This window comes from Ochlerotatus camptorhynchus, unplaced genomic scaffold (assembly GCF_037179485.1).
Source record: "Ochlerotatus camptorhynchus isolate MF236.1 unplaced genomic scaffold, CSIRO-AGI_Acam_v1.1 ptg000442l, whole genome shotgun sequence".
NCBI lineage: Eukaryota > Metazoa > Arthropoda > Insecta > Diptera > Culicidae > Ochlerotatus > Ochlerotatus camptorhynchus.
Genome location: NW_027040928.1, coordinates 217,875 through 240,855, shown reverse-complemented (window position 1 = coordinate 240,855; position 22,981 = coordinate 217,875). Strand labels below are relative to the sequence as shown.

General features: G+C 39.5%; 1 protein-coding gene across 2 annotated transcripts in view; it reads right to left on the bottom strand.

Annotated features, from left to right (window-relative positions):
* The window catches only part of LOC135711780 (neuronal acetylcholine receptor subunit alpha-7-like), a 321,984-nt gene that overhangs the window by 134,363 nt on the left and 164,640 nt on the right, over positions 1-22,981 (bottom strand). For both annotated transcript variants that reach the window (XM_065234748.1, XM_065234749.1), the window contains exon 4: positions 1,512-1,621. In XM_065234748.1, the coding sequence (XP_065090820.1) occupies positions 1,512-1,621 (110 nt within the window). The remainder of the gene's footprint in view (positions 1-1,511; positions 1,622-22,981) is intronic.

The following is a 22,981-nucleotide window of genomic DNA, read 5'->3' as shown; positions in this document are numbered from 1 at the left end:
TTAAATTCTTCATGTGATTTTTAGTCGAAGGTTTAAAATTTAAACTTAAATCCACCATTTTGATTGCCTAATGCCATCGAATAACGATTCCCCTGTCATTTAGATTTTCAAAGAGCATCCACTTGGCGACCGTATCACCGACAAACCGACATGAATGATCACACAAAATATCATCAAATTTCTGATCAAAGCACAAAACTGACATCTGCCACCGTGTTCGCGAAAAATGTGTATCCTAGCCACGAACACACATACTAAATGTATGAGTTGGTTCGTGTCTAATCTATTCCGGGCAAATTATTTTTATCTAGATAACAAATTTCTATGGTTTTGACAAATGGGATCGCTGCACATTTGAATCCGCCGTTATGGATTCTCGATCAAGAGTTAAGTTTTAGTTTCATGTCGGTTTGTCGGTTACCGTATTGCGTTTTTGAACTCCATTTCGTCATGTTCGATTTTCAAATGAAGTTGATGTTTGACATTTATCAATATATGTATACCATGGCGTCCACCAGCTGTTTTCCGTTTCTAGAATTCCACTTCTTGACCACCACCTACCCGCACATTCCGGCACTGTGAGCACATCTACTGAATTAGTTAAACCTCAATCTAATAATTCGATCAACGGGAACTAACCGGACTCCGGAGGAAACCGCAGACCAAGCACCAAATTCCCATGCAAACCACCCGCCTTGCGTCGAGTCCCATCGGGTAGCATCGAATGTCATCAAAAGGGGAAGTTAGGCGAAATTTGGTACCGAGTCTACAGTGTCCAGTTTCGTTCACAACCGGAATCCGTACGTGGGTGTGTTCCTTAGTTCCCGCATCACATAAAATTTTGAAAATCCATCCTTACACTACGGAACCTATTCTACGGGACAGAGGGGGCGCAACGTGGCACCCAGAATCCGCACCGAGTCAACCCGGGTCTTCCATGGGCGATTGCACTCCACGCGTTCAACCCGCACAACCGAGACTTTCTGATTTTCTTCGTTTTTTTTTTTAATTTTAGGTCCACTACTGGTTGACTGTATTGGGTTTGTAATTGTTTTCTTTCGTATTGCTACACACGACTTTTCTGAGATGTGGCTGATGTTGATTGTTCGAGTTCTTCTGTATATGAGAGTGATTTAATACTGAACAGGATTTCGTTCCTTGTTCTGGGTCGTTATTACTGTTGTCGAGTGCTGTTGGCAAGGTGAGCTAATGCGCAAAATTAGCAATGCGAGTGTGTGAGTGAGAGTGTCCAAGTGCAGTGCTGGCAATATTCACGCGTGTCGCGTGGAATAATGCCAGCCCTGACAAGAACAGAGAGCGAGGCCAAAAGCCGTGTTCTGCTAATGCTTGCGCCAGTGTGCGTGTCATTTTTGCTGTCCGAGGCAAAGTCTGTATCTGATTCGTTTGTGTTTAGGTGTATGTTTGTTTGTGATTGTACAGCGTACGTTTAGCGTTTGTTTTAGGTAATGTTAGTTGTAGTTTTTTTTATTAAGATAAGAATGAATAACAACCTGTTGTACATCAAAACATCTGGTTTCCAAATTCGATGCGGTGGTATTCGTAGATCTTTGACACCACCATAGTCCGATGTGTTCCACCTTAAATTCATATCATTCCATTCCTTTTTTTTTTTTTTGATAGATTTATTTTATTTCGAGGGGGTGGGGTCATTCATGGGGAGGGGTTTGGTTGTTCGAATGGTATTTGGTGTCGATGCAAGTAAAGGAGTTTAGTTTGGTTTTCGCATACAAACGGTTTTTCAGTATTGGTTTTTGGTTGGTTTGTGACGGTTTTTTTTTCGAATCGATTCGAAGACGCAAGATGAGGTGAAGGTGGGTAAATAGAAGAAGAGAAAAAAGAAACATATTTAATTAAACAACATACACACATATGGTAATAGAACTGACACACTGAAAAAGAGAATAAAAGAGTTAAATATTAAACTGTTTCAGTTCGATACGACGTCGCATTACATCATCGTGGGAATTTCGTTCGGCCGATAAATCTGTCATCAATCACAACGAACGATCCGTTCGTTGGTGAGCATCCCCCAGCAGAGGGAGATTAGGGATATATCGGACTTTGTTTGTGCTGTAAACCCCCGGGGTGACGACGGCGACGGGGAGGCCAGGATAAAGGTCACCAATATTCAAATCGAATGTGTCCCATTTTTGCACCGGAGGGGAAGAAGAGCTCAATAAGACACAGAAAATTGGTTTGTTGTTAAGTATGACTCTGGGGGACGGGATAGAAGGACCAACATCTGATCTATGAATTATTGATGCAATATTTTCTTTGAGTGATGGAGTTTTCTAAATCGGGAGCAAAGACATAACGGAGACGGACGTCTGGAATGAGAAGCTTTGCATTGTTTTATGGCCCGTGAGCTATGTTGGGGGTTTTGGAAGCAGTGAGTGCTGGCTATTTTAGATCCATCGGAAGCAGAACATGTTTGCTGAAATTGGAATGCTAATATTTAATGTGAGAAAACGGTCTCGAAGGGATTTTAAAATAGAATGGTCTTAGAAGTGTACACATAACAAATCGAGAAAGCATTTATTTACTTGAAATTTGGCACTTTCTCCCAAGAAGCATAATAGGAAAATTTGCTAACAAATATCCCGGAAAGATGTTTTCATATAACATATGCAATGTTTCATAATCAATAACATTACATTACATGGATAATGTGGTACGTGTTATTGTCAAGTGGCCAGAGAATATTTTTCAAGTGTTTTTTTTCCGTTTCACGTCTGCTGCTGACAGTTGCGAATCTAAATTGAAAGGATCACTTGCTTGACAGAATTTCCATTCTTTTGCTACGTTGCATTCTGAAAACATATTTTCGTTATTTCCTTTACGCATAAGATCTCTGATCACGCCTTCCTTCGAAAGGGAAGTAAAGCCGTTGGTGGGTCTGGGTCGATAGGTAGGGTCCATTAGTGCTCAGCACGGAAAACAAGACAGACGGAAAACAATTTAAGGAAAAAAAAATGTCATATGATATTTTCTCTTTGGACCCCCTTTATATAATTAAAGTAGTAATATTTTCATATGATGTTTTCCCTTTAGTCCCCTTTGCATAAGTGGAGGTGAAATTTTTTATCATGATATTTTAATTTCGTTTGCATGATTGGAGCTGAAGATTTGGCATATGATATTTTCCGTTTGGACCCCCCCTTTTGAAAAATTGGAGATGAAAAATTTGCACATGATAATTTCCTCTTTGACCAAAGGAAAATATCTTATGAAAATTTCGGCATCTCCAATTATGCAAAGGGGGATCAATGTAAAATATCATGAGAAAAAAATCCCCTCTAATTATGCAAAGGGGACCAAAGGGAAAATATCATATGACAAGATTTTCACTTCCAACTATGCAAAAGAGGGACCCAAGGGAAAATATCCAATTATACTGAGGGGTAGGAAGTAACCTCCACCTATCCGAAATTTTGCTTCCATCAAACTTCACCAGTCGAAAATCGATCGACGCGACGCCTCATCCCCAATTAATCTACCCCAGATGCTAATCTTAGCTCAACTTGAACTACCACTCGCAACACATCGATGAATTTAAAATTGCCTCCCGTTGAATTCCAAATAAAAATCATTACCTGAAATTAATTTCTTGTCCCCCCTCCCCTTGCCAGGCGAATCATTCGCTCTTTGTAGAAAGTCAACAGCATGAAAGAAAAACACAACTCCTACCAGTCAATCTTTGCCGAAGGAGGAGGGGGAGTGAGGGGGCAATATTCAAAAGAATCTCAATCTCCTTCCCGATCAAGAGTTGAAATGAACCTCGTCCTGTTTCAACCTTGTGCCTGCTTCAGGTTCCTCTGTACTGTGTATTGCTACTATATGTATCGTCTCCGGCGCCGGGTGGAAGTTTATTGCTTTTTGAAAAGAATGAGCCAACTTTTGCCTCCGACGTCGTCGTCGTCGTCGTCTCGAAAGTGTATTTTCAATCTGATGCTAGCTTGTTTGAGAAAACTGCCTTCATCTTTTCGGTTCGTATGTTCTACAACTGCACGAAGAGGGCTTCTAACCGGAGACCGGAAGTTGACCAAAACTTTTTTGCATTCCCGAACAGATATGCTAATGGGACCGGGATTGGTCTTGCTAGTTCCGTTTCGATTGAAACCCTTTTTATTTATATGAAAAACGGTGGTGGGGGACGGGGGTTTAGGAGTGGTCTTTCAATCGGTTGATTTGTTCCGCTGCCTGCCATCCACGGGGACGTTCGTTCGTAATACTTAACATTCCGATCCTGTCTTCTGGATGTTAAAGGTTTCTGTTGCCACAGCTGGAGTACATCTGGACTTTTCGTGGATACCTTTTTTTACGGTGCACACGGTCAGTATTTCCTTGAGGAGCTTACATTCCTTCCCCACCGGCACTACCTAGATTATTGAAATGACGTTGCTTTTTCAGCCTTTTGTCCAAAATTCCGGGCCATTTCCATGCTTTAGTAGAAAGAAGGCAGAGGGAGTGAGGGTGATTCGATGATAAATTTTAAATTATGTTAGTTTAAACTTTTAATCTTCGGCTCGTCGTGACTTCGCGTATTGCTTGCTCCGATCGATGGATGGAAAATTTCTTTGTAAAATTTGTTTCTAGATAAAGGGTGGTGAAAAATTGGTCGACTCAAGTTTGGCGGTTTTTTTAAATCGAGCATTTAAAAAACTTGAACACCCCTCATATTGTACGTCTGTGCGTACGAAATGTTGTCCCTATTTTGTTTTTGCCATTTACCATACAGTTGTCAAAATGGCGTCGAAGCACGCGAAATTCAAATTATTCCCATGCAGATTTTTTTTTAATTTGTTTTCCGTCGATCTTGTTTTCCGTGCTAAACACCAATGCTACCGACGCCAGGGAGGCAGCTCTCACACCTGGACCCTATCTATCGACCCATCAACTCATGAATCGGGGACCAACGGCTTTACTTCACGGAAGGCGTGATCAGAGATGTTATGCCTCAGAACATCCCGGCGGCACAGACTGGAATTGAACCCAGGCCTGCTGAATTCCCATGCAGATCGATTGCGTAAGAAATTAGATTGTGTTAAAATGAACGATGAAATATACGTCAAGGTGGATTTCCAACAGCTCTCAGGTTCAGAGTTTACACGGCTACCGGAAATGGACAGGTTCAAGATAAATTTCAGTAAAAAAAGTTGTCAAAGCTCCCAAAAAATACTTGGTTTGGCAGGCGATTCGCACCTGTGGGCTGAAAAACGAAATTTTCAGAACAACTGGCATTGTCAGCCACGATATTTGTGAAAAGAAATGTTTGCAAAAATGATTGTTGCCTTTTTTGAAGAAACACAGTTGTTCCGCTATGTTTTGACCCGACCTCGCTTCCTGTCACTTCAGGAAAATGGCTCAGGAACGGTATACAACAAACAACGTGCAAGTCGTACCCAAGGATAAAAACCCTCCAAACTCACCGAAGTTGCACCCAATTCAAAAACATTGGACAATCGTTAAGCGGAACCTCAAGAAAACAGTTGGAAATGAGAAACAGTTCAAAGCAAACTGACATTTAGGTTGATACAACAGTGGTGCAAAATCTGGTTGAAACATAAAGCCCGAATGTTCGCATTTCGCATATCAAATAATTTTCGTGTATTTCATGTCATTGAACTTCAAAAATAAATAAAGTTTGATCATTTATACAATAACTTTATCAGTGTGCATTTAATCATGGCTGACCAATCTTTGACCGTTCCACCCTTTATTCTATTGCAACTGTGCCTAACAATCACCGAAAGCGCGCAAAGAATGCTAAGTTCAGAGCAGAGTTCTTCTGGGAGCACGGCATAGCACTGGTGATGGTGATGGACTCTTAGGCCGTATGCCATTAGGCCGAACACCGCCTCGCTGAATGTATAATTAGGCCGAATGGGTCATTAGAACGAAATGTTAAAAGTTTTACGCTTTCACTATACGACATCTGCATTGTTCTGGTTTAAGGCCTAACCATGGAAACACCGGTGGAACACGACAAACAGCAGCATGGTTTTTGATTAATCTTTTGGCAATGTCATTGGCAACCATGTTTCTTCGAGTGACTTCAAATCACTTTTATATAGTGCCGCAATGGTGTTGAGAAATTTTGAACGTTCGACCGGCACTGAATAAAAATTAAGTGCGCAATTGGACACTACCAGTTTGTCTTCACAGCCAGGTTCACACAAGATTGTTTCGAAAATATATTTTCTTTGCTTAGGCTTAAGCAAAAAAGACCAATAGCTCTGCAGTTCAAGAATAACTTAAACCTGCTATCAGTTTCCCAATTCATATCAGAAATTCCAAACAGGTTCAACGATATGCACCTTTATCGAATTTTCCAGTGACAGCAACATTGAGGTAACTGTTCATCGATTGATGATACATTTGTGTAAAATAAAAATAAAAATAAAATACAATAATGAAAACGTGATCCTCAATAAGTTTTAACATTTGAAAGACAATCTATTATCCAAATCCAAAAAGGAGAGAAGGGGAGAAAGAAATTGTAGAGAAGTAATGAGCATTAAATTTAATGTTTAATATCGTGTTTAATGCCATGCTCATTACTTCTCTACAGTAGTGACCAACATTATCTCCCTCTCTCTGCTCGCAATCTCAAAACAGATCATATCATTGTCATAGTAATTCAATTATTCAACACTTAACTAATTGGATTGATATTTACAAAACTATTTCCAAAAATTAGCAAAATTATATTTTTCTCGCTCTTATACGCTCTCAACATCACGCGTGATATTGGAACAAAATATTATGCTTCATATTGATTTTACTAGCTCCTTTGATATTGTGAGACAATTCACCACATGTTAAATTGTAGCTGAGAGTTGATTCAACACAAAAAATATCCCGCTGCACATCGTTTTCTTAGAAAGAGAAAGTAGTACTAGTACTAGTACTCTTCACCAGTGTTGCCACATTTTATTTTCGAATTTCAATCAGTATTATCTGTATCTGGCTGGCAAAAATCTGAATCATTTCTTTGTGATGTTGGTGCGGATCTTCGTAAACACAAAACATACGCGAACACGAGTATTTGTCAAGAATAGTCGCTGATCATACTGCTCCAAAAAAGAAGTTCAAGCGTACTTCAACTACCGATACCTATTCTATTGCGATCAGGGGTGTCCGAATAATTAATCATTTTGTCAAGCTTCTGCATTCATGTTCCATCAGATGTCACTACTGTTGTTTGCGGTGACATCTATCGGAAACTATGCACAATCTGTTTTGCGTTAATTGGTCACAGAGGACAGTGCAGTGTAAAACATGTCTGGTACCTCTATATATGCATTTAGATTTACATTCGAACTCCCTCCTTACATGATTTCCCTCCAATTTTAATGAATGGGGCGGGACAGAAAGTATCTTTTAAGCAGAATATGTAAAAAAGGAGGGACTTCGAATGTTAATCTAAATGCATTTATAGAGGTATCAGACATGATTTACACTGCGCTGTTCTCTGTGACTAATTAACTCTATTTTATAATCTGTGAAAGGGAAATCACAAATCAAGTGTCATTATAATACACGGCATGTTGAGAGATTTAGCTCGTGAGAGAGAATTTTCTCTCCCAAATATGATTTTTTAATTCTCTGAAGGCTGGTATTAAAGTGGTTAAAAAATGTATGGGAAAAAAACCTTTCCTATATATTTGTAGTTTTTTTAATTAGAATTCCCAGGACAAAAGGGAACGGCATAGCCCATAAATTATTTCTTTAGGTTGTCGTCAACCTGAATATGCAACAAAAGCGTATAATTTAATCTTTTTCAAATTTCAGTACCATCTGTGCACACTGGACAAGGAATGTAACACAGAACAGAAGGGGAAGTGCAAACAAATCGGTGAATCAAAAAGTGATTCGTTTTTCTGCTCAACAAGCGATGTATTTTGGTAGCGTTCCACACGGGCTATCTATGTGCACTCACACTATCATAGCATGTTGCCTATCTTAACTGCAGGCAGAAGATGCCTTCTACCGTTAGCACCTAGTGTTCGGAAATGACAAGTGGAGCCACTTTCTGATCCGAAGTTCCACTCCTGTGAATGTAATCTAGCGGAGCAAAATTAATAACTCCGAAACGAAGCATTTTCGCGACTTGGTGTCTCTGTTCAAAGTTTCTCATCATAATAAGAACCATCTATTGACGTAAACAAATAGTTCAAAGCTCTTCCGCAAAGATGGTGCCACAATCTAACTTCATTCTCTGACGTTATGTCTCCGGCAAAGTTGTTTATCTTGACAAAACAAACAACTCCTTTCAAGACGTAAAATTTCCACCGTGTTCTGGTTGTGAGTTATATAGAGTTAAAGCCAAGGCTGGTAAACGTCATTTTCAATGAAAAATCTCACGTGATATTAACAAAGATACTTCTGTCACTATCATCGGATGAGAAAACGATGATATAGATTCTTTTCAAAATCTCATCGAATTTTTTGTCATGACAGAACGTGACAGTGTTGTGGTAATCGTAATATCTAGTTCATTTATTGCTATTAAAGTTACTTGTACCGAGAAAATCTTAAAAATATATTCACTCTACCGATTACATACGGTTTTTTGCTTAAATTCATCTAAATCAGTTAGAAATGTGGATGTCAAAACCGCATAAGAATTATTCTCGTGAGTACTTGATCATTGGAAAATGACAAGAAATCTCGTGATAGGTAGTTCCGTCTCGTGATAGTGAGAGAACCTGTTTTCTCACTGTCACATGACGGCCGTGATATGTACCAGCTCTGGTTAAAGCACAGCAACTGTCCAACGCTCTACTGTGCGAAATCAACAACATTGTCCACGCTCTGCTGTTACGCACACAGTCCACTAGACTATGTTATTGTTCACTGTTCCTCTCCATACGCGATGGCGAACTTGCAACGCACTCCGCCAGCTAAACCCAGTAAAAATACACCATTGACGAACAAGCGACAGCAGGTTTGACGACCAGGACGAGCAAATGACGTATTTGGCGGAAAGTGATGCGAATGCTAATTCGATCACGCTGGAAGGTATGATGAGAACGATAAAGCCAGGCAGCTGATTGACATAGTGAGGAACGAAATCAAAGATGTCAACAGCAAAATTGATTCCGTGAAAACGGAATTGAAGAACCTCATAAAATCAGTCAAAGAAGAATGTGCAGTGAAAATTTTCAACACCACGACGCCATCTTGGAATCGCTGAACAAGAGGATGGACAGTGTGTCCCAGAAAAGATTGTGGACTGGTATGTTTCTGATGAAGAATCGTTGTCAGACCACAAACATATCAGGTTTGATTATAAAGCCGGACCAGTAATTTCAGAAAACTATAGAAACCCAAGAAAAACTAACTGGGACCTCTATCGTTTCCATTTACTGAATAACAATTCTATTAATGACGAACAGATTAGGACGCGCATGCAACTAGAAAGTGCGTCTGATGCGGTCATCAATAACATGATTTCATCATGACATGCATGGTCTGAAGATGCCTATCTGAAAGCTTGTGAAATATTCACACCATCTAGAGTTGAATGGGTGTTGAGTTCCTTGCAACCTTTCAACTCTACCGGGAAAGATGAAAAATTCTCGGCATTACTTCAACAGGGAAAAGAAGTACTCATTCCCCTCTTAACTAAACTTTTTTAAAGCCAGTGTTGCTTTGAGCCACATACTAAAAACATGGAGAAAGGTTCGAGTTATCTTCATTCCAAAAGCTAAAAAAGGGATAAAACGACTCCTAAGCATTTCCTCTGGTCTGTTGAAGACAGTGGAAAAAAAAATGTGGATGACTTCATTAAATCAACAGGTTTAGCAAGGTTACCTCTTAGCAAATTTCAATTCGCTTATCAATCAGGTTAATCTACGACAACGGCATTACAATCGCTGGTTAATAAAATCGAGAAATCGCTTGAAGCCAAGGAAATAGCCGTGGTTGCTTTTCTTGATATTGAAGGAGCATTTGATAATGCATCCTACAGCTCAATGCGTTAAGCTATGGAAGCAAGGGGCTTGGATAACTGCATTATCGAATGGATAATGGCGATGCTCACAGATCGAGAAATTTCTGCTGATCTTGGAGGTGCGCAACTAATTATAAGATCGATGAAGGGTTGTCCTCAAGGAGGGGTACTATCACCCTTATTGTGTTCTTTAGTAGTCGACGAACTCCTTAAAAGTTTAACGGAGCAGGGCTTCGAGGTGATTGGCTACGCAGACCATGTGGCCATTATAGTGCGGGGAAAGTTTGAGAACACGATTTCAAACCGGTTACAAACTGCCCTAAATATGACCTTCCATTGTTGTAGGAGAGAGGGCTTAAATGTAAACCCTGTCATAAACTGTCTTAGTTCCTTTCACCAGAAGGAAAAAAATATGTTGGCACAGCCTACCATACCTTAAATACCTAGGTGTTTCTTTGGATAGGAAACTGAACTGGAACTCTCATCTTGACAAGGTTATCACTAAGGCTACAAATGCACTAGGGGTCTGTAGTAAAGCTGTGGGGAAAACGTGGGGACAACGTCCGAATATGGTACACTGGATATATTCGGCCATAGTACGACGAAAAATTACCTATTCTTCACTGATATGGTAGCCCAAAACAAATGAAATATCCGCTCAAAAGAAGTTTAGAAAAATACAAAGACTTGATTGTATACCAATGACAGGAGCAATGAGAAGCACATCATCAGATGCTTTGGATGCCGTTCTCAATATTTTGCCCTTACACCAATTTGTTAAACTTCAGGCAGCAAAAAGTGCTTTACCGTTTAACCGTCAAAATAAACTTTTTGATGGTGACTTGGTAGGACAAAGATCTTTAAGGATTTCAAGTTAAATTCAGCTGTAAAAACAATAGAAGATTGGATGGTAACAAAGACAAACTACGATGTTCCCCCTCAAAGTGATTAAACCAGGCCGCCATACATGGGAGTCTGGTGGGCAAAACATACGTCCAGGATCTATTGTATGTTACACCGACGGATCGAAGATGGGTGAAGATACTGTAGCTGGGGTCTTTGGCCCTGGAGTTAGCATAATTATACCAATAGGACATGTTCCCACAGTATTTCAAGCAGAAATTCAAGCAATCATAGAATGTGCAAACATCTGTCTAACAAGAAAATACAGGTTTGCCAAGATCTGTATATTCTCGGATTGCCAAGCTGCTCTTAATGCACTTAAGGCAGTCACATTTCGATCGAAGCTAGTGTGGGAATGTATTCTTTCCGTAAAACAATTGGCCGAAAGGAACGAAGTCATATTGTACTGGGAGCCCGGCCATTGTGGCATTGAAGGAAATGAAAATGCCGACAGACGAGCAAGACGAGCTTCTGCATCGAACTTCATCGGTCCGGAACCATTTTGTGGAGTCCCTGAGTGTACTAAAAAGTTGGGGAAACGTCCATAGTAGAATCCAACTGGAACGTCACAGATGTATCCAGACAGGCGAAAAGATTTATAAGACCAAGTGCAGCAAAAGCCCAGATTTTTCTTAATCTTAGTAAAAGAGATCTTCGGGTAATAACTGGTCTGATGACTGGTCACTGCCCTAGTAGATATCACTTATATAAAATATAAAAAAAATCCGTCTAGCGAATGTCGGTTTTGTCAAAAAAAAAAACTGCTGAACATATACTCTACAGCTGTGGAGCACTGTTCAATCAAAGAATGTCATATTAGACCCTTTGAACCCTTTAAAGTTTGGCAAAGCAATCCCAAAATGGTATTTGACTTTATAAGACGAGTTGTGCCTGATTGGGCAGCGTGCAATGTCAACAAATGTCTATTAATTGTGAGAGGATATGTGACTTATTTTGGTGCTATAAAATGGGTCAGACAACAATATTCCTAAGTAATGGACGCAGTTGTAAAAAGGCTCTACAAATAAGAAAAAAATGTCCCAGAAAATCGGGGCCCTACAAAACCGGAACGAGCCCATCATAAGCGCATTCAGAACAGGTGAAAACCTGAACTCAACGTTCAAAGAAATCGGAAGGAATCTAGCAGTGAAAGACAATGATGGCAGAAACCAGACACATGAAATTCGGCAGAAACTCGGACAATGACGGGCTTATCGTTGTCAAGTTAGCACTGAAGACAATACGGGACGAGTTCTAGAGTGCTTATTTGCGGAAGCGAATCCTCAAGCTGAAATACATTGCTTTGGATGTTGATCGCCAGGTATACATCAACGGAAGCTTGACTATCGAAGCGCGCAAGCTGAAGTCGGCAGCACTACACCTGAGGCGGTGTACACTGTTACCAATACACTGGTAATATATCTTTGCAGTCGAATGCTACATCCAGGTGGACATATTAGATGAATTAAATTAAAGTGGAGCTAATACACGAAAAAAACGAGGAGACAGTTTCCAACCACCGGAGAAGACGGATCACGAATTGACCAAGAAAAGAAAAATTTAGCGAGGACAAGGAAGAGGAGTGCAGAAGACTGGGACAGAACGTAGTTCGGAGTGGTACACTCACGTGTGATCGATACGCCCGGGTCTCGAGTGAAGTGGAGAGGACGAACATCCCAACCAACGTTATCAGTTGAGTGGATCCCCGGTGAAGCCATTGCCCGGTTGTTCGTCGAGCCCAGTGCTAGTGGCTGACGGGCGTTGAGCTATTGCCGCACCACACGTTGCGGGTGAGTGGTAACGGACGTTGTCGAGGTGAGGGTTTTGCCAGGTACAAGTGGGTTCGGCCCCGCTGGTCGAATCCAACATCCGATACGTTACCGCCCGTTAGCGAGCACGAGGGACGTCGGACCGAATATACGGATCACGTGGAATCGAGTCAGCCCGTAACATCGAAGCCGATCCGCTAACGAAACAGAAGAAAATGAAGTTATCGGCGAGTCCCGTGCTGGTGGTGGACGAGCGTCGTACTATTGCCGTACCCCACGCGTCGGGTGAGTGGTAGCCGAAACCTTGGAGGTGAGGGTCTAGTGAGGTCTGGCGGGTCCGCCCCCGCTTGCTAGTGCTCAAAATCCGATGAGCTACCATCCCGGAAGCGAGCACGAGTAACGTCGACAGATGTACCAGCATCGGACCGGATCCCCGTCGGAATGTCTGGAAGCCCAGGAGAACCATCAGCCCGTTAAGGTAAAGCCAAACCCACTCTCTCTTTTAACACCACGACCGCAACGATCGAATAAAAAAAAATGCAAATGAGACAATTTGTTGTGTTTGTGCCACTATTCCGCAATAAGAAGTCCCTGCATGTAGACCGACTGTGTTGTTGTTGTTTCCTTCTATTCTTAAGCGGGTTGTGAGCATGCTTGGCATACACAGTTTTGGTCACGAACTGCTCATTTGCTAATAACTTTGGACACAGTTGACAAAACAGAGTTCTGTTTGGAGCAGTTGATAGAATAGAGTTTAAGCTTGTTATAGATACGTAAAAAGAAGTCGAATTAAATCTATTAATAAACTGTATTTGTTTTTGCGTTGTAAAAATGAAGTGAGAAATGCTCGCTGCACATCTCGGAGTTAAAGTGTAAAAATTCATTGGTGTTGATTCAAATGTTGAGATTTACCTACTCTTTGCATATCTATAGTAAACTTTGATCCTAATCTATCAATTACTTTAAAGAAAAACTAATTCAATAACTGAGTGAAAATTTATTAACGAATGAGCAGTTGGTGTGTACAACTGTGCATACCAAGCATGGTTGTGAGTCCACCGAGCAGGAAGCCGGCCTTGAGATATAGGTAAGAGTACCCGGTTTGACCTAGCCGTTACTTAAAACACCAAGCAAGGAGTCGTCTATGTAAAGCCTGCAGTTGGCGGGCCAACCCTCGCTGGATAAATATACTTTACCATAGTTGAAGATGCTGATTTCAAATAACAGACTAGAGTGGTAATTTTTATACGATAGATGAGGAGATGATATTATAGAATTGATAGTTCTGTTTAGAGTACGGCAGTGTGAAAATTTCATATAGAAGTAGAAAGCGAGCTAGAAAACTTTTAAAACTCCTAATCTATCGTATAAAAATTACCACTCTAGTCTGTTATTTGAAATTAGCATCTTCAACTATTTAAATCGTTGACTTCACGCAGAAGTAATACTAAACATGTAGTCAAAATACTTTACCATGTTTTTCGTTCACGTTTGAAGTTATATCTATGCAGTAGTGTTTCAGTTTTTGTATTTTTTGTTGAAGATTGTATGTCAGAGATGTTTTTTTTTTATTCTCCTCCGTAAAATTTTAACCCTCTAGAAATTGTTTCCCCAATTATACTTAATGCTTCCGTCATATAACCACACCTCCTCGAACATTACGGGAGCAGTACTGAATGCTGTTCTTTTCGCTGGAAAGCTTAATATCTGCCACGGAAATGCGCTCGTAATTCCAGCTGGGTGAAGATTTATGAAGTTCGTAACGTCGGGTACCAATGTCGAGGTAGCGTGTTTCCCCGAATCATGGCTAACTTCGTAGAACAGTGATCGCAGCATCGGCATCTCCGGCTACTCCGTTGTAAGGAATGACAGGGCGTATAGGCGCGGTGGAGGAATTGCTGTTTACTACAGGGAACAGCTGGCCTGCTCGAAGGTTTTCAGCACGATGATTACAGCAGAATTGACGGACAAAACTGAATGTTTGGCATTGGAGTTTCGAGTGGACGGCCACAAGATTCCGCTAATGACCACCTAAAACCCTCCTGAAAACGAGCAGTTCGTCGGTCCTATCCCTGGTTTAGAGTAAGGCTATATTCCAGGAACTAGCCTTATGTTCTAGATAAAGAACATCTGACATTATTTACTTGGGACTTCAGACAGTTTAGTCAGGAAGTGGTGGGTTCGAATCCCAGTCCAGCGGAGGAAATCCTTCGGGTTGGATATTTTCTCGACGGCTTGCCACACAATATGCATTTTCATACTTTCAAGCAGTACTTGAGAAAGTTTTGCTAAAATACTAAGTTGAGAGCCACCAAAACGCTCACTACAGAAGCGTAAAAAACCTGGAAGAAGCGAAACATAATTCACTTAAATACGCAAAATTTATGTCGGGGCAAATAATTTTTTGTTCAATTCCTTATAAAAAGTTCAAAATTGAATTCCCCACATACATTTAGAAAAACCTGAATAAATACATCTCCCATAGAACGGATTTACTCGATTCATTCACCCAAATTCCGTCTGAATCGTTTGAAGATGCCTCACTGACTGTCACTGGCTGCCAGTGTCAAGTATAACATTTACCAAAAACCCCGCTCCCTTTGTCTGTAAAGCAAACAAGCTTCCATTTACATTTCCCTTCTCAGCATTGCTGGCTGTCGTCGTCTTTGCTCAGCCTAGAAAAACTCGAATAAACTCCTAAATAGACATGTGTTTGAATTAGCACCGAAGCGAGCCAAAATTTGAAAACTTTCCTCGAAGCACCTGAATTTCCCTTCGCACCAGCAGCGGAGAAGAGAACGAAACTATTTCACCTTGTATGGGGATTAGCGCCTAACACCACCCGCACCCCCTCAGCCGCACGGTGAAGACGAATTATTCCATTCGAGTGAAACTTTTGAATAATGAATCGCGGCAAATGATGAGCTCGCTAATCGCTTACCATCTCTGTTTCGGTGGAAAGTTTTCTCTTCCTGCGGACGCGAAATTATCGGCAGTTGGTAGCTCGGGGGCAGAATTAATCGTATTTTGGCAACATAAAGCAACAAACAAATTTGTTTTTCCCCGATGGTAATGATGATGATGATGATGATGATGATGATGATGATGATGATGATGATGATGGTGATGATGGAACGAATGCCTCCTCATCGATGAGAATTGAAGAATGATTTGGTAAGGAGCCATCCATAAATTACGTCATGATTTTCAGGGAGGAGATAGGGTTCGAAAAAACGTGACAATTTGTGAAGACTTTTTTGGGAGACTAAGATCAAACGTGACATAAAATTTGCTTACGCTGTAAAAAATATTTAACGTAGAATTGATTTTCGTTAGAAACACAAAACTAGGAATTTTAGTGTAATATTTTTTTTTTCAAGAGCACACTGAAAAAAGTTTTCACTCAGCTTCTATTAGGAACGCACATAATATTTTTCCAATAACAAAAATAATGATTTTTATCTGAATATCACATAGCATAAGAAATTCTATATGAGAAATCATATAGATTTCATTGGACACATAAAGTTCATGTGATTTAGCGGTGCAATTTCCAGTTATGGGATCACATGAAAGTTATGTGAAATTCACATGGATATTTTCCACTAGTTATGTGATTTATTTTATGAGTGTACCGTAAGCGAAAATTTTTCGTCCCTTCCTTGCAACATTCACATTTTTAGCAAGAAACACAATTTAAATCATGTGTATATATTCATCAATGATATATTTACAGCTGTCATGGAAGTGGTTCCACTCAAATTAATTAAAAAATAGACCAATAAAAAATGGGGTGGGATTGGGCCAAAACAGAGAGTTGAATGATCACAATGTACTTCGCATGTATGGTCTAAGATCGCGTGTAACCCTCATCTATTCACATTAAAATGTGTTCAAACTTTTGCTGCCTGTGGATATTTTTAAAAACGTGATTTTACTACTATTTATAAGACACATATATGACACTTAACTTTACTCCAGGAGTTCAAGGGAGATATTCTTTTAGTCATTTTCTGTATATTTAATATATTTGCATCAATATCTTTTTTTTTCAATTTTGGTCCAATGTTATCCCGTCAAACGGTAAATAACGGAATCTATTAACACTATGTATTTTTTTACAACTTCGTAGCTCTGATGGTAGACTATAATGATAAAATTTTCTCTCTGCACTATTTCCAAATTGGAAACATTGATACCATTTTGTAGCTTAAGGTATTAGCTTTGATATCGTATAGAGTTTTATATAGTATATTCTACAAAACACACTCAAACAATCACTTATTGAATGTGTTTCCGACAAAACCATCAAATTCAAGGTTGTCTTCTTATTGCTCATGATGTTTCTGATTATATAGGGGAAAATTTGGCTTCGGCAATACCTTAACCTATTATCGTCAGGGGGGGTAAACAACGTCCTTGAGAGCTCAATTTTGGCATGTGGATACATTGTGTTTCTGAGCAACTATTGGCCAAATTTGAGTGCTCTAGGACTTTGTCTACGCCCCTACTTTTTCAAAATTTCATATCTCTTGAACTAAATTGTTTGAGATTATCGAATGTTATTCTACATTCAACGAGTATTATCAAAGTAGCCCCAAAACAAAAAATAAGGGGTTGTATCCAAGATACGACCGTTGATTTGACGTAGGATTACGAAAGGTAGTTATGATGTCACAGCAAAAGTATGGTAAATATTAAATTGATTTCCTAACTCGTTATGAGTGAAAAATTTCGATAGGCTGAAATTCGGAAGGAATTTGAGAGCTTTTTTTTTGAGGTGCTCTGTCGATGTTCATGTAGTACAAGCCAATCCTGGACGATATGTCTTGGATTCAAGCTCTTACTCTTTAGTTAACTCTTTTATTAGCCATTTGTGGTTCTGAAAAGGACCGATGGGTTGGAAGCTTGGAAGCTAGTTAAGAACAATACTGTGGAAAGGTTTCCTCGATGTTTTTGGAAATGATAGCGGTGTGGAAATGAAATATGTAAGGGAAATGGATGTAATGTCAGCCTACATGCCCCTAATTTGGGCCCATACATAAATTCAGCAATCGAATGAATTTTCAATGGCGACCAAAAATACCTAAAAAAAATTTTAAATAGCAGATTTTTAGTGATGGGCCAACATTAGAGCCATTTCCAGGATTGATCCGCGAAATTCGCGATTTTTGAAAAGAAATCCGCGACATCAAATACTAATCCGCGCCAAAAAAAAAATTTCATTGCCTAAAAATAGCATTTGTATACTACTACATGGCATTTCAAGCTTATAGCATATTAGATTTTTGCCTGCTATCAACTTAGTGTTCTTTGAAGAACTTTCACATTTTAATTGAGAGCTTTCTATGCCCGTACCATCCTATGCCCAAGAAAATAGAGAAATTTTCCAAACCGAAAAAATTAAAAGACCGGACGTGAATCGAAATCAGTCGCCTTCAGCATGGACTTGCTGCGCCTTTACCGACTGAGCTAAAGGAGTATCGTTTGTAACCTTAAATTTTTTTTTAATTACATTGTATCATCTTCAGTTATTTATGTATAGTATAAATTCTGAGTAATTAGTGAACATAATAAAACACCCTTACATTATGAGGTTCTATTGAATAATACCGGCCTAGTTTTGATGAAATATTATTTAAAAAAAAAAATGCAATTTCGATTTGAAATGCAAATTTTCTTGACGTATGTTGACGTCCTAAATATTGTAGTTAATTTGGCTCTAGTTTTCTCAATGTTTTACCGACTCAAACCAAACACCCTGCACATAATCGAGAAATTATCAGAGCTTCATAAGTCACACTTGTTGGTCACGTCGCGGTTGTGTATTTACACGGATATTCCTTGGGTTCTGTCCAATGGTGAGACATTTTCATTATTTTTTTTTCTAATATGAACCTAGCACTTTTCGCTGTCAAATCATATCCGAATCGTATATATGTGACTTTGTGGATCATGCACGACTTATTAGTATGTATACCGAAAATTATAGGTTTTTCAAATCGTCCAGGACATCAGTTGATTTGCTCTACTAGATCAAACAAGACTGCAATAATGTCTGTAGTATCGGAAAATGTCCAATAAGATTCAAAGTGTCTATGTGGATCATTTCGATCTATTTTCGAGTAATCCAGGTGTTCAAGGTTCTTCAAATCATCCTGGAGTTCAGATAATTTGATCTACTCCATCAACCGAGATTGGGACAATGTATTTAGTATCGAAATATTTCCAGATAGATGCACAGAGTCTATGTGGATCATGCATGAACTATTGCCATGTATACACTGGAACCTCCATTCACGAACCAAAACGGGGGTTCGTAAATCGAATTAGTTCGTAAAAAAAAAACCTCGTTATTTAGGATTTACTTCGTAAAAAGAAAACTCGTTATTTGTGATTTACTTCGTAAAAAGAGGTTTTTGCCAATATTGACAAATACCCCACAATATGGGTATTTTTGGAATCGGAGTGTCGTGTAGGGACTGGAAATCGATGTGTGACGCCATTTTGAAATCCAAGATGGTGGCTTCCGGTTACATAAAAACAGAAAAATAATGTTAAATAACCCACAATATGGGGATCTTAAGAATTAGTGTGACGTGTAGGTACCGAAAATCGATGTCTGACGCCATTTTGAAATCCAAAATGGCGGCTTCCGGTTACAGGAAAACAGAAAAATACCGTTAAATACACAACAATATGGATATTTTTGGAATCGGGGTGACCTGTGAGAACCGGGAATCCATGTCTGACGCCATTTTTAAATTCAATATGGCGACTTCTGGTTACATAAGAACATAAAAATAATGTTAAATAACCTACAATATGAGTATCTTAAGATTGGGGGTGATGTGGTGGTATCTGCCAATTTTTCTGTAACCGGAAGCCACCATCTTGGACTTCGAAATGGCGTCAGATATAAATTTCCGGTTCTTACACGTCGCTCGAATAAAAAAAAAAACACTTGTTGTGCGGTATATGACAGAATTTCCAAGCTTTTCTGTTACCGGAAGCCGCCATCTTGGATTTCAAAATGGCGTCAGACATCGATTTCCGGTCCCTAAACGTCACTCCGATTCCGAAAATACCCATATTCGTGTGTATTTGGCAGAATTTCCAAGTTTTTATGTAACCGGAAGTCGCCATCTTGGATTTAAAAGTGGCATCAGACATTGATTTCCAGTCTCTACACGTCACACCGATTCCAAAAATACCCATATTGTGGGGAATTTGGCAAAATTTCCAAGATTTTATGTCACCGGAAGTCGCCATCTTGGGTTTCTAAATGGAGTCAGACACCGATTTCCGGTCCCTACACGTCACTCCGATTCCAAAAATACCCATATTGTGGGGTATTTGACAGAATTTCCATGTTTTCCTGTAACCGGAAGCCGCCATCTTGAATTTCAAAATGGCGTCACACATCGATTTCCGGTCCCTACACGTCACTCCAATTCCATCAAGACCCATATTGTGGGGTATTTCACAGTATATCCCAGTTTTCCAAAATCACAAAAAAAACTCGTGATCGCGCACGGGAGGACCCTACTGCGTTGTGATCAGTATATAAAATAAAACTACACCGATTGCTTTGCCGTCCTGCCATGGCGGAGGCATACGAGACACTAATTTATTGTTGCTTGTATATTGTAGTGGTATAGTGGGTAGGGTAGTTGCACATATATATGACATTGCACAAACAACTCGTTATTTGGAATTTACTTCGTAAAAAGAAAACTCGTTATTTGGGATTTACTTCGTAAAAAGAGGGACGTAAATTGAATACTGCGTAAAAAAGACTTCGTAAACGGAGGATTCAGTGTACCATATGTTTTAAGTTCTCCAAATCGTTCTGGAGTTCAGATGATTTATTCTACTAGTTCAACCATGACTGGGATAAAGTCTGTAGTATCGAAATATGTCCAAACAGATTCATAGTGTCAATAATGTTTAATTATTTCCACGTATACCAGATGATCTAGGTTCTCCAAATCGTCCTGCAGTTCAGATGATTTGTTTTACTAGATCAACAAAGACTAGGATAATATCTGTAGTATCGAAATACCGATTTGGAAATCCTAGAACATTTCGCATACACGGAAATAGGTTGGCATGATCCACATAGACACTGCAAATTTGTGTAGGCATATTTCGATACCACAGATATTGAATTAGATTGGGTGATCTAGTAGAAAAATAATCTGATCTCCAGAATGATTTCAGAACCTATAACATCTTGTATACGTAGCAATAGGTCGGGTACAATCCATATTGACACTTTGAATCTGTTTGGATATATTTCGATACCACAGACATTATTGGAGTCTTGGTTTATATAGTAGAAAAAATCAACTGAACTCCAGGACGATTTGGAGAACCTAGAATATCCGGTATACATGGCATTTACTCGCATATATACAATTCGTTTATGATTTGTCAACGAAAAATGCTATGTTCACATTGGAAAAAAAAGGAAAATGACTTGCATTGGACAGACCTCAGGGAATTTCCGTGTAAATCTGGTGTGACCTATTGAATTAAGATCATTTCTCGATTATTTACACGGTGTTTGGTTTGAACCGGTAAAAAATTGAGAGCCAAATGAACAACAAAATTAATGACAGCAAAATAGTCCGGAACGGAAAGGTTACAATGAATTCCACAATTTTTGTGACAGCACATCAATCCCTTCGCGATTTTCGCGACATTATTTAATGTTTCCGCGATTTTCGCGACTGAAAATTCAAATCCGCGACAAATCCGCGAAAATAGCGAAATCCGCAAAATTCGCGAAATCCGCGCCTGTTGTAACAGCCCTGCATTTCCCCTATTAGGGAAAACACATCAATCACAGAATCTGAGTCTATCGGACGGTATCTACGTTTATACTTTTTGAGGCAAATTTTAAACCCATTCTATTAAGAGAATTCGGCAAGGTTTTTTTATTTTTGGCATAATGCTCTTAATAGGAGGGGCTTAAAATTTGCACCAAAAGACATAAACATCCGTACCGTCTGGCATGCTCAGTGCTTGGTATCAATATTCGGCGACTGTGTTAGGGAAACCACTTTTCCCATCACGGAAACGCCTCGTTTCTGATGACAAGATTACGCATTTACGTGCACAAAACGCACGGAATTTTTGTTTTATTCAATAGATAATAAAAAGGGCAAATATTGATTGAGGGAATTTCTTGCTCAAATTTTTCAATAATTTGTGATGATCCTAAAAAGGACCGTTTTGTCGTAATGGTTGAGTAATGCTGAGCTATTAGGTGTTCAACGCAGATGAGACTGGCGTGAGTAGCTGTGTGGCATAGATGACCCACAGCTACTCACGAGGAAACTGATTTCGATCCACAGCGGTGCGGCTTCTACCTCCTTCTATGGATGCTCATGTGGGCTCTGAAGCTCGCTGCTTGCAGGCTGCCTTTCGTTGTGTACTGGAGAACAATGTTCAACGCCACAAACCGAAAGCACTGCTGCTGCTGACACCGACGACCGGACACCACCACACACGGTGATTGAATGAGCACCGTTCAGTGAGACAGGATCGAATCCGATTTATAAATCTGTGTTAGGGAATGCGCTGTTTGCAGGCATTCGGTGATAATTTTGATCATCATTGCAACAGTTGGACATTTGGGTATTTTTCAATAGTGACCTATTGAAAATTAATAAACTGTTCATTTCAGCAGATTGGTAGATAAATTTCCAATCGTTTGGCTTGTTTAGAATTAAAATCCATCTTTTATTGACAGAATTATATGTGGTCTAAACCTGACCTCTTTCCGTAATGCGGTTGATTTTGGTTTTTTGAAATTGCACCCCCAATATGTTGCCGAAAGACGTAATCCTACGTAAAAAATTGATGAGACAAAAAAATAGTCCAAATGCAATGTTTCCTGATCCTCAGTACTTGTTTTTAAAAAAATATATATTTGAAATACATTAATTGCTGTAAAAATATTTAGGATATACTTCTAAACACTATCAAAGTTACCCCGTTCAACGGTATTTCAAATCAGTGAAAAAGTAGGTTGGTGCTAGTAACCCTGCTTTGAGAAATATCAAATTCAGATCGGTTCGAAATAAGTGCATCAAATGTATCTCACGCTGGAAGTCTTGGGTTCGATTCTCATCCCAGGATAAGTCACAAAAGACCACAAAATTGGTTAAAATGACAACAGACAAATCTCCATATCTCAATGAGCATTAGTTCAATTATCACGGGAAAAAATCCGTTCCGAAATTCGTCAACCTCCAGTCACGATTTTCGGAACAAGTTAATTTTTTGATTACGAAAGTACACCATGAATAAAAATCATGGA